The 18,818-nt window shown below is 35.1% G+C and overlaps 1 protein-coding gene across 9 annotated transcripts in view; it reads right to left on the minus strand.

Annotated features, from left to right (window-relative positions):
• DCAF6 (DDB1 and CUL4 associated factor 6) overlaps positions 1 to 18,818 on the minus strand; it is a 147,228-nt gene that overhangs the window by 78,000 nt on the left and 50,410 nt on the right. For all 9 annotated transcript variants that reach the window (XM_070498142.1, XM_070498141.1, XM_070498140.1 and 6 more), the window contains exons 5-8: positions 13,940 to 14,053; positions 10,300 to 10,435; positions 7,946 to 8,160; positions 1,443 to 1,536 (exon numbers count right to left, since the gene is read on the minus strand). In XM_070498142.1, coding sequence (XP_070354243.1) covers positions 1,443 to 1,536; positions 7,946 to 8,160; positions 10,300 to 10,435; positions 13,940 to 14,050 — 556 coding nt within the window. In that variant the 5' untranslated portion in view covers positions 14,051 to 14,053. The remainder of the gene's footprint in view (positions 1 to 1,442; positions 1,537 to 7,945; positions 8,161 to 10,299; positions 10,436 to 13,939; positions 14,054 to 18,818) is intronic.

The raw sequence follows: 18,818 nt of genomic DNA on the forward strand, positions 1-18,818 counted from the left end.
TGAAAGCAATTTAAAAAAAAGAACGAAATTGCCTAAATAAATTATGTGACCCTATATAAATCTTCTAGAGCTATCATCATACTTCATAGTAAACGTTCACATGAGTGACTCTCCATCTGTATTTTGAGCTCCTCGGGAACAGGACTTACATCTTCTACATCTTTGTCTATTCTTAGGTACCTCTGCACCTGCCTATTCCAACCCACATCTGTGGTTCCAAGAGTACCCAGCTAGGAAGGACTCACGAACTGTAAGCTGAACAGATTAAAAGAAAGGTTTGCCCTCTCAATTAAATTTCCTTAAACTGAATTTATTTTCATCATTTATTGTAAGCAAATCCCATATATTTGAAATTAACTGAAACCAGAAAATGTGCTTGTCTCTCCTCCCTCATCCTCCTTCAAATAGACGAGAGTTTTCTCTTACAGGAATTTTCAAATTAAGTATGACATCAAATTAAAATTGTGAAAATTCTATTCTACAATCATATAATTTAAAATGGAAATAATTTGCTATTGAATTTTCTGTGAAAATAGATTTTATACTTTATTGCCTTTATATAACATAGCTTTATATTTAAATATATACTGTAAATAATATCAAGGATAATATATTGGGGAACATGCTTTTGATCTTAAAAGATTTCACAAGTCATTAGAATAAGATTTTGGCTACAGATCCATTTCTTTCTTTCTTTTTTTTTTTGAGGAAGATTAGCCCTGAGCTAATTACTGCCAATCCTCCTCTTTTTGCTGAGGAAGACTGGCCCTGAGCTAACATCCATGCCCATCTTCCTCTACTTTATACATGGAACACCTGCCACAGCATGGCTTTTGCCAAGCGGTGCCATGTCCGCACCCGGGATCCGAACCAGGGAACCCCAGGCCACCAAGCAGCGGAAAGTGCAAACTTAACCGCTGCGCCACCAGGCTGGCCCCCACAGATCCATTTCTTCAAAGATACACAGGTTAATTCTATTTTAAAGTGTGCCATCTTAAAGCTCCCAAAGTAGTTTCTTACTCTTGTCAAAGGCATTTGATAGAAGGAAGAAAAAATTTATGTGCTATTATAAAACTCTTGGGTTGGAAACTCCAAGTTTTCATTTCTCTTGATATCTAACAGAATGGCAAAAATTAAAAGTTTGATAATACCAATGTTTTATGGGACAAGAGGCATTCTTACACTTTTAGTGAGAATGTAAAGTAGTGCATTCTTTTTGGAGGATAATTTGATAACTATCAAAACTAAAATGCACTTATCCAGTGACCCAACCATTCCATTTTTAGGAATTTATCCTACGATACACTTCCACAAGTATGCTAAGATATATGTACAAGGATGTTTGTTGCAGCATCACTTATAATAGTGAAAAAGCTGGAAACAAGTTAAAATATTGATTTTTAAATATCATATTAAGAAAAAGCTGACCAAAGTATAGTTACCATCTCGTTCTCGTTCGCTCTCAGGCCTTGCTCGGGGTCCAGTATCTGACCAATCACCACGAAGCCTCAAACGCTTAACTGGAGGCTGTCGCAACTGAAAGATGAGGAGAAGACTCACTGTCTCAGAGAACACTTTAAGTCTAAGCGATCTTTTCCATCTCTTTTCTTCTTTATTGAATATGCAAGTGAGATGCTGGATCAAAATATGAAAGACACTGAAGAAACATGCAAGCTGTTTCCTCAGTCTTTTATAGCATTCATAATGACGATAAATATCCATTGATGTTGACAATCTATACTTAATGTCTTCAACCTAAAGAGTCTGAATGCAACTTCGAAATCATGTACATGTGATTTTCAATCCCACGTGTATCATTTTACAACTGACAACAGGAAAGTTATTTAACCACACTGAACCTAAGTTTTCTATTATGATAATAAATATAGTCTAGGCAAAGTACCTACATACCTAATTGATGATAGGAGTTATCATTACTTTTTTATTATTGGCCATTTACTCTCCAGTTCCCCCCAGCTTCTGTCCCAACCCTTCATTACTCACCTCAGGATCTCTACTCTACCTTGCTGCCTTCATTCTTGGCTAATAACTTTTCCTCTTCCTTCAGAGAAAATAAAGTCAGTCCTGTAGAAATGACATCAATTTCCTCAGCTGCATTCTACAAACTTATCTATATCTACATGTTCTTAATTCCTTCCAACCTTTCTCAGGGGACATACCATTTATTCTGTTTAAACCTAATCACTCCTTCAACTCCTCAAGCACCTAGCTCCAACAATGATTCTCTTTCCTATATCTACATTCATTTCCTCTCTCCTGGTTCTTTCTCACAATACGCTAAAGCTTCTTCTTCTTCTTCGTCTTCTTTTTTAATTCTTTGGTTTTTCTTCTCCCCAAGGCCCCCCAGCACATGGGTGTATATTCTAGTTGTAGATCCTTCTGGCTCTGTTATGTGGGACACCACCTCAGCATGGCCTGACAAGCAGTGCCATGTCTGTGCCCAGGATCCAAACCGGCAAAACCAACCACTCGGCCATGGGGTCGGCCCCCTTATTATTTTTAATAAGAACAAACCACCTCTATTTTCTATTTCTATCCAGCTATCCTCCCTTCCCTTGCTTTCTGGAGCCGTACTGTCAAGCTTCTTAAGGCAAATCTATACAGTCGTCCCTCAGTATTTGCTGGATTGGGTCTAGGACGACCCCCCATGCCAAAATCCACAGATGCTCAAGGCCCTTATACGAAATGGTGTAGAATTTGCATATAACCTACACACATCCTCCCATATACTTGAAATCATCTCTAGATTATGTATAATACCTAATAAAATGTAGAGGCTATATAAACAGTTGTTATACTGTATTGTTTAGGGAATAACAAGAAAAAAAAGTTTGTACGTCTTCAGTACAGATGCTACCATGTAGGCCTTTTGATCCGCACTTGGTTGAATCCATGGATGGGGAAGGCACAGATACGGACGGCTGAACATATTCACTCTATCTTTATACACCACTCCTCAATTCACTGTAGTCAATCTTACATTTCTATCTTTCCACTGAATTCATTCTCATCAATGTCACAACGAATGATCAATTATGAAGTTCACTGATCAATGACAAAGTGATCAATAACCAATTGCCAAGTCAAATGGCACCTTTCTGAGCTTATTTTATTTGACATCTATGGCATCTGACACTTTTGATCACTCTTTTTAACTTTTACATTTTTAACATTCTTTATTGAGATATAATTCACATACCATAATATCCTCCCTTTTCAAGTATACTAGTCAGTGGCGTATATTCACAAAGCTGTGCAACCATCACCACTAATTCCAGAACATTTTCATCTCCTCAAAAAGAAATCCTATACCCATCACCAGTCACTCCCCACTTCTCCCTCCATTCAGTTCCTGGCAACCACTAATCTACTTTCTGTCTCTATGGCTATGCTTATTCTGGACACTTCATATAACTGGGTGGTCTTTCGTGTCTGGCTTCTTTCACTTAGCGAATTTTCAAGGGGCATCCATGTTGCAGCATGTAACAGCATTTCATTTCTTTCTATGGCTCAATAATATTCCATTTTTTAGACATACCACATTTTGTTTATTCATCAGTTGATGAATATTGAGTTGTTTCTACTTTTTGGCCATTGTGAATAATGCTATGAATATATGTGCAAGTTTTTATGGGGACATATGTTTTAAATTCATGTAGGTATATATCTAGGAGTGCAAATGTTGGATCATATGGTAACTCTATGTTTAACTTTTAAAGTACTACCAAACTATTTTCCAAAGCAGCTGCACCATTTATATTTCTACTAGCAGTGTATGAGACCTCCAATTTCTCCACATCTTCATCAACACCTGTTATTGACTTTATTTCAGCCCACCTAATGAGTGTGAAGTGGTACCTCACTGTGGTTTTGATTAGCATTTCCCTGATGACTAGTGATGCTGAACATCTGTTTATTGTGGTTATTGACCATTTGCGTATCTTTTTTGGACAAATGTCTCTTCACATCCTTTACCAACTTTTTAATTAGGATATTTGTCTTTTTATTGTTGAGTTGTAAGTGCTCTTCATATATTTTGGATACTAGATTCTAAATCATAAATCAGATATATGATTTGCAAACATTTTCTCTCATTTTATGGGTCATTTTTTTTTTTTAACACAACATTCATTGATTTTTTTTTTCTCACAGTTAAGCAGGTTTTGATAGAAACTTGGTGACAGGGACCTGTAGATTTTCTGTTTTCTCCTAGAAACTATACCACGCAACAAGAATGGAAAAAATCTCAATATCCTCAGCAAAGGAGACAGAAAAAAAAACCCCCACAAATTCCATATTATGTGTAAGTGTGGCTAAAACCAACTGAGAATAGCAAAATCTGCACAGGAAGCCACAAGTGTGTGGCAGGGAATAATCAGAAGATTAGAGAAAGCCTAGTGTGGCAGCTGTCCAAAATCTCGGACAAATAATCATTTCCAGAAAGAGAGAGCCTCACCCTGTATGTGAATTGTATTTAGAGTAACAGAACAGAGCCCTGTTCCATATTTATGACAGAGAAATTTTTACATTACACAGACTAAGAACTGGTGTTAAAACCTCAGCAACTATTTCTGGAACAAGATCTTCCAGTTAAAAAGTCTTGAGTTTGACTTTCTGAGATATGATAAACCACCTAGTCAAGAATACTGAAAACGGTACAGCATCCATTCAGGCAGTCGCTTAACAAATATTTTTTTGAGCAACTCTTACATGTCAGGCACTATTCTAGGTACTGGGAAAAGATCAATGAACAAAACATACAAAAATCCCCAATGTCACAGAGTTTATAGACTAGTGGAACAGACAAACAATACATGAAATAAAAAAGTAAAATATACAAAGAAAGCGGTCAGTGTTATGGAAAAAAATTATGTAGAAAAGAGAGCTGGGAAGTACCAGAGAGTTAAGGGTTGTGATTTTAAATAGGGTGATGAGGTAGGGCCTCACCAAGAAGGTGACACGGGCAAAGACCTGCAACACGGGTAAGGAAAGAAGAAATCCAGACACCTGGGGACGACTGCTTCAGAGAGTAAACACAACAGCCATCAGGCAGAAGCACACTAGACCTGCCTGAGGAAGCAAGCAAGCAGACGTGGCCAGAGCAGAGTCAACAAGGGAGAGAGCAGGAGCAGTAAGGAGAACCATAAGATATCAAGTCCTGAAGCCACTCTAAGGACCTCAGTTTTGCTTTGAGTGAGATGGGGAGCCACTTCGAATGCTGCTCAGAAGAGCAACATGGTTTAAAGGATCACTTTGTCTGTCATGTAGCTTAAGGGTTTGGGGTAGGGGGATGCTGGTGAAAGCAGGGTGACTGGTTAGAAAGCCACCATAACAATCTAGGACAGAAATGCTGATGCCTTCGATCAGGGTGGCAGTGGTAGTCGGAGTGGGAAGTAGTACTACAGATTTGGGATATGTATTTTAGGGACAAACTACGGAGACCAGGAGAAAATGAGAGACTGGATTCAACAAAACAGTCCAATAAGGGGGCAGGGCAGGTGGGAAAATGTCAAAAAGACATTAGAGGAAAAGAGAGAAAAGACAATAAAAAGAAAAAGGAATACAAAAATAAAAACAAGAAGTAAAAAAAAACTGAATAAGACAACAGAATACACTAAATAAAGAGGGAGGAAAAATGGAAGAGAATTAGAGGCTACTGGGAGAAAAAATGGAAGAGAATTAGAGGCTACTAAGAAATAAAAAGGCCCCCACACAAATTTAAAAAATATAAAAATATTGTGGAAACATAAGAAAAACTCATATATTAAACTTTTAGTCATAGTTTAAAACCCTGCTCAAGCTTTTCTTCTGTTCCCAATCAATTATTCTTTCCTTTGGTCTATTTATATACAACATAATTCTTACATGTAATTCTATTATATTATAAGCATCCCATATTTATTTATTTATACCTCTACAGCTGTCCCTCGATATCTGTGGGGTTGGTTCCGGGACAACCCCCACCCACTGAATGCCAAAATCCCTGGATGTTCAAGTCCCTTAAGTTGGCTCTCTGTATCTGCAGGTTCCACATCCAGGGATTCAGCCAACCACAAATCATAAGAACAGTACATGATCCGAAGTTGGTTGAATCCTTGGATGTGGAACCCATGGATCTGGAGGGTCGACTGTATTTCCACTAAACTGTAAATTTCTGACTGAGAGGCCATTTCTTTGTCACAGTCATCCTTGAATTTCTAAAGTTTAATATAGGATTTAGTAGACAGTAGGCACTGAAGGAATATTTACTGAGTTAGGATGAGTTTGTCTGAACACTACTGTCAAGGATTCAGCATAAAGTACTGAAAGAAAAGACAGTGAAATTAAGAAGTAGACAGATTATTAATTTCTTCCATATATGCCTCTGAGTTGTTTGGTTTATTACAATAAGCATGATTTATTTTCATAATTTTAATCCATTTTTCAGAATTATTTTTAAATCAGTTAATTCAACAAAGAATACTGAGAAAAACACGTTCAGAAAAAAACCAGCTGTTCATGACTCAGCCTCATTTGCTCTGATTACATAAACATCTTTTGGCTAAGTATTCTATGGTATAAAAGCTAGTTGGCCCACTTAAAACGTTTCTCCATTTCCAACTCTTTCATTACATAACAGTCACAAAGTTTCACTGTAACTTTACTGAAGCACATAGCTCCAGAGGAAATTACATAGCAACAACAAAATGAGAGAGCAAATTTCATGTTTTCAATCAGACCAATAAACTCATAAATAGCTTTCATTAGCCATCATACCCTCTTCTTTGTCAATCTCCTAACCCACTTTAATACAGTGCCACATTCAAAATCCCAAAATATATTTATAAAGTGATCCTCATTTTGTTCTAATTTTATAGCCCTTTAAACCTACAAATAGAAGAAAAGGATTTAGTTTTGCATCTCATAAGAATTACAAAATCGCTGTTGTTCCTTAGTACCTTTAAAAGGTGTTCACTAATAGGAGTTAGACCAATATCAAAAAGTCACTGATAATAAATAAGCAGCAATGGTTAATTTCAAAAGACATTTATAAGCCAAAGAATAGAGTGATTAAACATAGGACATTATAAAACAAAAAAGCCAAAGTGAAAACATGTTGGGAAAAGAAGCTTAACAGGTTAAAGCAAGCATTTTTCTACTGCTGTGTACTCTCAAGGATATATTATTTCTGGTTTCTGCCTTCTAAAAGTAAGACAATGGTTACCTACTTTAGAGTCATTTTAGTGGCAGCAATTCTTTCACCTAGTTTTCATTCAATATACTATATATATATAAAATGTGATGTATACACTTCCAAGAGACTAAATGTTTATGTTCATGCACCAACAGGAATTTTACCTATTACTGTTACTATTCATATGTGGACGGCAATGCCCTCCTCTCCCAATTGTGTATGTGCATTTCCAAGTGTGTGTGCATATACACTTTAACTCACCTATTCCTCATTCACTCATATGTGTTTTGTAAAATGTACCTTCGGATATTATAGGTCACTCGTTCAAAATTGTGAAAGAGAGGAGGAGGAGATCGCTGTCCACATATGAATAGTAACAGTAATAGGTAAAACTCCTATTGGGGCATGAACATAAACATTTAGTCTCTTGGAAGTTTATACATCACATTTTTGATTATTTTAATTGCCTTTTAAACAAGTGTTAGAACTGCTGATCTTTCTAGTTGCTGCTGTGCATCTACAGAGAAACATTTTGCTATTAAATATTTTCTCTTTAAAAATATTTCACGATATTTTTTTCTAGAGTCTTATTTAATAGCTGTTGTTCTTTCGTGTGTGTTTCGTGTCCTTGTTCCTAGACTATAAAGGCCTTAAAAATTAACTCTATTTTTTGAAGCCCTCCAGGCCCCAGGAGTCACTAAATTACTATTTTCTGAATTGAATAAAGAACGTGGTTTTGAGTCTACTTACCTCTTCTCTTCTCTCTTCTGCAGAAGGAGTTTTAAGTTCTCGTGCTGTATCATCTTTCGGATCAAAAAGATATATGTAATCTGAAGAGTAACTAACAAGAATCTCTTGACCATCTTCACTGTAACACAGAGATGTCACTCTGCAGGACTTATTATTAAGATGCGAAGGGATAAAACGGGCAACCAATCCAGTAGTTCCTCGACCTGCATAATTCCCTAATAAAAAAACAGGAAGTTGTTTAATATTCATAATGCTTTTGAAGAAAAACATTTTTAAAACTCAATCTCAATTATGAGACATTCACTTAATGTAGCAATATAAACCCAAACTTTCATATTCAATGTCTAGAAGAGGCTCTTTTTTTCTATTTTCAGATTTTATAACAAAATAAAAAAGAATACAGTATAAAGGCTACATACCTTCAAAAAAAGTTCATGATTGTCTGGAATTCCAGATTACATAAATGTTTGATTGGAAATATGAGTTATTTAACCAATTAAAATTATTTGTGATTATAGTCACACTAAATCATCATCCAAAAAGTCCCTCCCAATTAAGATAATGTAACTTTTATAACATAAATAGGAAAGCCGATATTTATTAGCATACTAGATAAAATAGTGCAGTATCATTTTAAAGTGGTTTACATTTTACTTTATGTTTTTAAAAGATTTTTGATTGTTGGGAAACTTTCCTCTTATAAGATAACACAGTAGGAATACCATTCCAATTTTAATTAATTTTGGTAGCCATCAATACAATACAATATGATAGGTAGAGGTACAACTGGCACTTTGTGCCCTCGTGGCCCAGGAATGCTAAATTCTAAGAATCCCACAAAGCTGTATAATCCTACACAATGAAATCTTGCCCTGCCCAGAACGTCAATTGTGTCCCTTCTATTGAGAAACAATAATTAAGCCTACAATTTCCTATTATATTACTACTCCCTCCCCTAAATGGAATTATCCAAATACACAAGACTCTTCAATTAGTTAAAAAAAGAAGATCCCATTTAGTCTTCCATTTCAATAATCTATGTCCATTTTTACTGGACATAAAGTGACACTGAGATTGACACTGTTAGTTTCTGGCGAAGTTCACTTTTATTTTTAACAATACAGTCATGAGTCGCTTAATGACAGAAACATGTTTTGAGAAATGCGTCATTAGGTTACTTCATTGCTATGTGAACATCATAGAATGTACTCAGACAAACCTAGATGGCATAAAAACCTACACTACATGGTGCTAAATCTTATGGGACCACAGTTATCTCTGTGCGGCCCGTCATGGACCAAAATGACATTATGCAGTGCATGACTGTAGAAAACGTGTGAATATATATGAATGTACGTATACTTGACGTGTGTGTGTATAAGTAATCCTGGCCTTCATTTACTCAGAAAATGCTAACAGCAGTTGGCTTTGAACTGGATATTTTGAAAGTGGTTTGATCCCATAGTGGATGAGGAGGAAATGAGGAGTTTAAGGTGGATTCAAATTCAGTACTTTAGCATCATTAACAGTACTTTCACTGGGCTAAGCAGGTATAAACATACGCTATACCTTAATACATACCCAAGTCACTGTTCCTTCCTAACTTTTCTCCCCACCATGCTTACTAATATCCCCTTGATTGAAAAAGTGGCAAAGAGAAATTAGGAAAGACAACTGCTGTGAGCTGAATAGCGTCCCCTCAAAATTCATGTCCAACCAGAACCTCAGAATGTGACCCTATTTGGAAATACGGTCTTTGCGGATGCAATTAGTAATATGAAGTCATACTGGCTAAGGGTGAGTCCTAAATCCAATATGACTGGTGTCCTCATAGGAAGAGGGAGATGTGAACACAGACACACACAGGGGAGAACGGCACATAAATATGGAAGCAGAGATTGGAGTGACACATTTAAAAGCAAAGGAATACTAAGGATTGCCAGCAACCACCAGAAGCGAGGAGAGCAGCATGCGACAGATTTTCCCTGAGAGTGTCCAGGAGGAAACACCCTGCAGCCCTTGATTTCAGGTGTGTGGCCTCCAGAAACATGAGAGAACAGATTTCTGTTATTATAAGCCACCCGGTTTGCAGTCCCTTGTTATGACAGCCCTAGGAAACTAATACATGGAGTCTTGTAACTTTTTAAAATGATAAACCGCAAAAATATCACTCTGGTAGGGTCATAAAAACTTGGTGAAATGCTATTTTTTATAATAATCCATAGTATTTAAATACATTCCATTTACTGAATTTTACAACAAACTAATGAAATTTTAAAATTGCAAATATGTCATGAAGATTTACTCTTTGAAGTTACAGGATCTTATATTTTCTCCAATATACATCATTTTACCTGTAGCTCTTGTCCCCAGCATTCGCCGATCATATATTCGTACTGAGCTATCAGAACAACCAACGGCAAGATAATATGGTATTGGTGGACAAATAGCTACAGACGTGGCGGCACGGCGGCAGTTAATTAATATATCCTACAAAAGATAAAATAATACCACTTACACAGAGCTTTACACTAGAGATGATACTACATTAACACATTTTCCCTTCAATAAGAAGATAACCTTTCTCAGAAATCCTAATTCAGTCATATGACAATGAGGGGGAAAATAAACAACATGATTTTCTTTTATTTTTCAGATTTCTATCAGTCAGTGTTTCTAACACATTCAGTTTATGTGAAACCAAAATAAATACACTCAGTCAATATTCCTCCTCAGCAGTTTATGAGTCTAAGGAAAATTCTGTTTTCCTTTACAGTCTGCTATACAACTCCAAAATTGACTTCTAATACAATATTGTACAATTTCCTTATGAACTAATCGCAATAAGAAAATACATATGGAAATACTAAACATAATTAAAGCAGAGACTCAAAAAACGACCAATATTTGAGTAACGCCAAATACATTCTGAAGAAGAAAAAAATAAAAATTACTTCCAAATATAAGACTAAAATGCTGAGCAATTATGCCAGATCAGCAACAGCTACAAAAAGCTGATATTAACTCAAGAAGCTTATTATTTATATTATGATAGTTTAAACCCTTTTTCAAAACTAGCTACATTCATATAAGGATATAATACAATTTGAATTATTTCTCAAAAATGCCTCCTATGGGCCGGCCCCGTGTCCGAGTGGTTACGTTCTCGTGCTCCGCTTCGGAAGCCCAGGGTTTTGCCGGTTCGGATCCTGGGCGTGGACACGGCACTGCTTGTCAGGCCACACTGAGGCAGCATCCCACATGCCACAACAAGAAGGATCCACAACTAAAAATACACAACTATGTACCAGGGGGTTTTGGGGAGAAAAAGGAAAAATAAAATCTTAAAAAAAAAAAAAAAAGAAATGCCTCCTAAATATTCCCACACTCATGAATAATGAACATCTTTAGAAATGTAAAAAACTCAGAATCTACATAATGTGTCACTAAGTCGTTAATATTATAAGAAACGCATATTATTAACCCACTGTAAAGATGGAGGTATAGTCTACCTTTGTCTATGATAAGTATTAATGATTATTTTATGTGGTACACACAATATTTTCATTATAATTGTTGCTACTAAAATAAAACAAAAATATTACCTGATTTTAAAATGTTAAACTTTTTCTTTTTTGTGAGGAAGATCAGCCCTGGGCTAACATGTGTTGCCAACCTTCCTCTTTTTACTTGAGGAAGATTGTTGCTGAGCCAGCATCTGTGCTAATTTTCCTCTATTTAACATGGGATGCCAGCACAGCATGGCTTGATGAGTGGTGGTAGCTCCACGCCCAGAATCCGAACCTGTGAACCCCAGGCTGCAGAAACTTGGTGTGCAAACTTAACCACTACACCACTGGGCAGGTCCCTACTCTTTTCTTAACATGTAAAATTTTTCTCCTTACCGGTTGGAAAACAAAGTACACACATATATACAAACACTGTAAAAGACAAGTATTACTATACTGTCACTACTTATCTCTATACAAGCACTAGAAAATGTTAAGAGTTATCACCCCAAAAATATATCCTTAAGGTATTCTGTTAATTATATACTATTTTGTTTATCACTCTAGTTTCTTATAGTTCTCAATATAGCCATGTTTTTAAATTACATTTACCTTAAGTATGCTTTTCATAATTCTAAGTTCTTAGTAGTTAAGAATTACTGTAGTTACCAGTTTTCTTTATACTCTATCGATGCATTTTTACATATTAAAATAAGTTTTATTAAGGAAAATTTTAACAATATTTTCAATTATCAGCCTTGTTTTCTTCTTTATTTTTACAAGGTTTTCGGTTATAAAAGCACAATTAAATCCTACTACATTGTACACTAAAATATAGCTTAAAAGAATTTGGCAAACCAAATTTTAATACCTAGTATTTACTAAGAAACAGGTATGACAAATGCGCTCAATAAGCAATCTAATATTTTAAACTTACTTCTGCCTTCAATTCAATATTTTCCTAATTGTGTATGTATATACATATAGATAACATAAAAACTGACTTAAAAGATTGTATATTTTAAAAAGATTTAACTTCTATTTTTTTCTTTTTCTTGTTTCAATATATAAAATAATCTTTCCTCCCTCCCCAAAGAATGTTAACAATAGTAACCAGTTTAATTAGGCAGCACTTAACTTGATTACCAGTAATTTTGGGTGTGGGGACGGGGGCAGTGATTGTCAATAAAAACCTATTTAGCAATACTTTCTTATTTCATTTACTACTTTAAAATGATCCGAGAAAAAAGCTACTGTCTCTAAATAATATTTGAGGTTAGTTGTCTGGGGTCATTACACTGAATCATTTCTCTGGCCTTTTTCAAGTTTAAAATAGAATTGAAAAAAAATAAAAATTGATAGTGAAACTCTGAGAGAAGTGAGCTAAATCTGAATGAACATATTGATAGAATGGTATCTCATTTTAAAAAAAAGATAACATACAACTCTTGGTTTAAAGGTTGAGGGGGAAAAAAAGGACACTCAACTACTACATGCTTTCATCACTGTTATTGATAACCTAAAATTGTATCCACAAATAAATGGGGAATACTGAAAAATGCTTCAGGTTTTTATAATGCTAGAGTAGATACTGAACAATTATGCAAATTTTCATAAATATATTTGAAATGCATAATTGAAATATAAATTCTATAACTTCACTATTAGATTGCTTATTAGTGAACTTTAATTAAAAAATATTTTCAATGGTGCAGCCACTACAGAAAACAGTATGGCGATTCCTTGAAAAATTGAAAAAAGATCTACCACATGATTCAGCTATTCCACTGCTGGGTATTTACCAAAGATCATGAAAACATGAATGCGTAAAGATATGTGCATCTTTATGTTCATTGCAGCATTATTCACAATAGCCAAGATTGGAAGCAACGTAGGTGCCCATCAAGGGACAAATGGATAAAGAAGATGTGGTATACATACAGAATGGAATACTACTCAGCCATAAGAAATGAGGAAATCTGGCCATTTGTGACAACATGGATGGACCTTGAGGGTATTATGCTAAGTGAAATAAGTCAAAGGGAGAAGGTCAAATATCGTATGATTTCACTCATAAACAGAAGATAAAAATAATGACAAACACACACAGAAACAAAGATTGGATTGGTGGTTACAAGACGGGAAAAGGGGTGATCAGGCACATGTGTGTGGTGATGGGTTGTAACGAGTCTTTGGATGGTGAACGTTGTAATCTACACATAAATCAAAATATATAATGATGTATTCCTGAAATTTATGTAATGTTATAAATCACTGTTACCACAATGAAAAAAAAAAAAGAATTTGTGGCTATCAAAGAAAAAAAATACATATATATTTTTTGATTATAAAATATATGCTTATTGGAAATTTTACGAAAATAAATATTTTTAAATTCATCCATAATCTCATAACCCAGAGATAACTTACTATCCAATTTTAATTATCATGTTAATTTTTTTGCATGATTTGTACAGAAACTTACATCTTTGCAATCTTCTTTTGTACAGCTAGTTTTGATGCGTGTATCAAACCACCGAACAGTTCCATCTTCACCACAAGAGAGAAAAGTATATGGGTCATTGGGTACAGTCATAATCTAAAGAAGAAAATGAAGGCACAGATAACATTATTGAACATTTAAACACATGGCTTTGAAAAACACTGCTACTATTTCATAAAATGGTTTAGGCAAAAGCAACTAAAAATCATTTATTTAAATTATTTATGACATACCCATACCATGAATCTAAACAGTACAATACATATAGAAATATGCAAGAATTAACTGTTGAATTAATATGACTCATTACTTTGAAGTTTGAAATTAATGTACCTTCAGATACAAAGTTCTTCAAAATTATAAATTTCTAACAACTTTGGCAAGAAAAATTCTCCCTTAGGAAGCTTGTCCAAACTATTCAAAGCCTAATTTTTATGTTTTCTGGATGTGAATTTATACTTGTATTATAAAAACATTATAGAATTTTCTTCTCTGAGAATGTTTAAGAAAACTATGGGATGCTGAATTGATTTCAGCATTTAAACTGATCTCTCAAAAAAAATTTTTAGTTGTGGTGATGGTTGTCCAACAGTGTGAATGCAGTTAATGTCACTGAACTGTACTCTTAAAAATGGTGGGAATGGCAAATGTTATGTTATGCACATTTTACCAGAATAATTTTTTTAAAAAGAAATAAAATATTTTATTTCAAATAAGTAATCTTAAACTATACCTTAAAGAACTAGAAAAAGAAGAATAAAGCCCAAAGTCAGTAGGAGGGAAATAAAAATCAGAGCAGAAATAAATGGTATAGAAACTAAAAACACAATAGAATGGATTAATGAAACTAAGAGCTGGTTCTTTGAGAAGATAAACAAAATTGACAAATCCTTAGCCAGATTCACTAAGAAAAAAAGAGAGATGACTTAAATAAATAAAATTAGAAATGAAAGAGGAGACACTACAACAGATACCACAGAAATACAGAGGATTATAAGAGAATACTATGAAAAGCCATATGCCAACCAACTGGATAACCTAGAAGAAATGGATAAATGCTTACAACCATACAACCTCCCGAAACTAAATCAAGAAGAAATAGAGAATATGAATAGACCAATCACAAGTAAAGAGATTGAGATAGCAATCAAAAACCTGCCAAAAACAAAAGTCCAGCACCAGATGACTTCTCTGGTGCATTCTACTAAACACTGTTTAATTTAATACTATCCTTTTCAAACTATTCCAAGATTTAATATCATCCTTCTCAAACTATTCCAAAATATTGAAGAAGACAGAACACTTCCTAACTCATTCTATGAGGTCAACATCACCCTGATACCAGAACCAGACAAGGACAACATAAAAAAGGAAAATTACAGAGCAATATCACTGATCAACATAGACACAAAAATCCTCAACAAAATATTAGCAAATCAAATACAAGAATACATTAAAAGGATCATACACCATAATCAAGTGGGATTTATACCAGGGATGCAGGGATGGTTCAACATCCGCAAATCAAGCAGTGTGATACACCACACTAACAAAATGAGGAATAAAAACCACAGGGTCATCTGAACAGATGTAGAGAAAGCATTTAACAAGATCCAACATCAATTTATGACAAAAACACTCAATAAAATTGCTATAGAAGGGAAGTACCTCAACATAATAAAGGCTATATAAGACAAACCCATGGCCAACATCATAGTTTAACAGTGAAAAACTGAGAGTCATTCCTCTGAGAACAGGAACAAGACAACAATGCCCACTCTTCCCACTCTTATTCAACATAGTACTGGAGGTTTTGGCCAGAGCAATTAGGCAAGCAAAAGAAATAAAAGGGATTCAAATTGGAAAGGAAGAAGTAAAACTCTCACTGCTTGCAGATGACATGATTCTATATATAGCAAACCCTATAGAATCCATCAGAAAACTACAGCAAAGTTGCAGGGTACAAAATCAAAATACAAATATCAGTTGCATTTTTATATACTAACAAACTACCATAAAGAGAAATCAAGAATATAATCCCAATTTACAGTGGCAACATAAAGAATAAAATATCTAGGAATAAATTTAACCAAGGAGGTGAAAGATCTATAAACTGAAAACTACAAGACATTATTGAAAGAAATTGAAGAATACATAAAGAAATGGAAAAATATTCCATGCTCACAGATTCAAAGAATAAACACAGTTAAATTGTCCATGTTACCTAAAACAATCTACAGCTTCAATGCAATCCCAATCAGAATCCCAATGACATTCTTCACAGAAGTAGAAGAAAGAATCCTAAAATTTATGTGGAACAACCAAAGAGCCCAAAAAGCAAAAGCAATCCTGAGAAAAAAGAACAAAGGTGGAGGTATCACAATCCCTGACTTCAAAATATACTACAAAGCTATAGTAACTGAAACAGGATGGCACTGGCACAAAAACAGACACACAGATCAATGGAACAGAGCTGAAGGCCCACAAATAAAACCACTTTATCTAGAGACAGCTAATCTTAGACAAAGGAGCCAAGAACATACAATGGAGAAAGGAACATGTCTTCAATAAAGGATGCTGGGGAAACTGGACAGCCACGTGCAACAGAATGAAAGTCGAGGGGCCGGCCCTGTGAGCGAGTGGTTAAGTTTGTGTGCTCTGCTTCAGCGGCCCAGGGTTTTGCCGGTTCAGATCCAAGGCGCAGACCTAGCACCACTCCTCAAGCCATGCTGAGGCGATGTCCCACATGCCACAACTAGAAGGACCCACAACTAAAAAAGATATATACAACTACATCCTGGCAGGCTTTGGGGAGAAGAAGGAAAAATTTTTAAAAACTTTAAAAAAAAAAGAATGAAAGAAAATTATGTTACACAGTACACAAAAATTTACTCAAAATGGGTCAAAGACTTGAAGGCAAGACCTGAAACCATAAAACTCCTAGAAGAAAATATAGGCAGTACACTCTTTGACATCAGTCTTAGCAACATCTTTTCAAATACCATGTCTACTCAGGCAAGGGAAACAAAAGAAAAAAATAAGCAAATGGGACTACATCAGACTAAAAAGCTTCTGCAAGGCAAAGGAAACCATCAACAAAATGAAAAGACAACACAATAACTAGGAGAAAATATCTGCAAATCATATATCTTACAAGGGGTTATTTCCCCAAATATATAAAGAATTCATACAATCCAACAACAAAAGAACAAACAACCTGATCAAAACATGAACAGGGGATATAAACAGATATTTTTCCAAAAAGATATACAGATGGCCAACAAGGACATGAAAGGATGTTCAACATCACTAATTGTTAGAGAAATGCAAATCAAAACTACAATGAGATATCACCTTACACTTGTCAGAGTGGCTACTACTGAAAAAACAAGAAATAACAAATGTTGGAAAGGATGTGGAGGAAAGGGAACCCTCATACACTGCTGGTGGGAATGCAAACTGGTGCAGCCACCATGGAAAACAGTATGGAGATTTCTCAAAAAATTAAAAATAGAAATACCATGTGATCCAGCCATCCTACTACTGGGTATTTATCCAAAGAACAGGAAATCAACAATTCAAAGAGATTCATGCTTCCCTATGTTCACTGTAGCATTACTTACAGTAGCCAAGACGTGGAAGCAACCCAAGTGCCCATCAACTGATGACTGGATAAAGAAGATGTGGTGTATATATTTATACAATGAAATATTACTCAGCCATAAAAAAGACAAAATCATGCCATTTGAGACAACAAGGAAAGACCTTGAGGGTATTATGCTAAACGAAATAAGCCAAACAGAGAAAGACAAACAGCATATAATTTCACTCATATGTGGAAAATAAACACAAGCATAAGGAGAACAGATGAGTGGTTTCCAGAGGGGAAAGGGCTGGGGGAGGGAGTTACACATGTATGGTGATGCATAAAAACTAGCCTATTGGGGTGAACAAGATGCAGTCTATACAGAGACTGAAACATAATAATGTATACACCTTAAAATTTACACAATGCTATAAGCCAATATGACCTCAATAAAGTAATTTTTTAAAAAAAGAAATAAAACATTTCAGATATTCCCATACCCACTTCTGGTTTAGCAATAACGGTTGTAAGTTGAGGCTTTCTGTGAAGGCTCCTGCTCAACAAATCTGCCCCCTCTCCCTCTGTCCCTAGAAGTAGAAACTACCAAAATTGGGTATTTAGCATTTCTGCATATGTTTTTATGCACCCATAAATGATGGAAGGTATGCTCCTATGTTTTAAAACTTTGTATACACAAAAAGGTGTTCAGATTCATTAGTCATCAAAAAAATACAAATTAAAATCCTAAGTAAATATCACTACACACTGCCAGAATGACCAAAACGAAAGAGACTTGATAATATCAAATGCTGATGAGGATGCAGAGCAACTGGCACGCTCAAACACTGTTGACGAAAGTGTCAAACTGTACAAAGACTTTGAAAAACCATGCATCAATATCTACTAAAGCTGATCATATGCCTCTAATATGACCCAGCAATTCCACTAAAAATAAATGTCTGCCAAAGAGCACCTACCGATGTGTACTAGAAGATTCATAGCAGTGTGATTCATCTCAGCCAAATACTTCAAACAACCCAAATAACCAATAATAGAAATTGTGATACATTCTTAAAGTAAAATACTAAATCAGCAATAAGAATAAGCAAATACAGCATTCTCAAATTATATAAAACCAGTGACAAAGATAAGAATAGAGGACTTCTTGCCAGAAACCAGTGGAGCAACATCTTTAAAGTAGTGAAAGGAAAAAAGCTGTCAGACTAGAATTCTATACCCACAGAAATATCTTTCTAAATCAAAGGTAAAATAGAC

Source organism: Equus asinus, chromosome 25 (genome assembly GCF_041296235.1).
Source record: "Equus asinus isolate D_3611 breed Donkey chromosome 25, EquAss-T2T_v2, whole genome shotgun sequence".
NCBI classification, from domain to species: domain Eukaryota; kingdom Metazoa; phylum Chordata; class Mammalia; order Perissodactyla; family Equidae; genus Equus; species Equus asinus.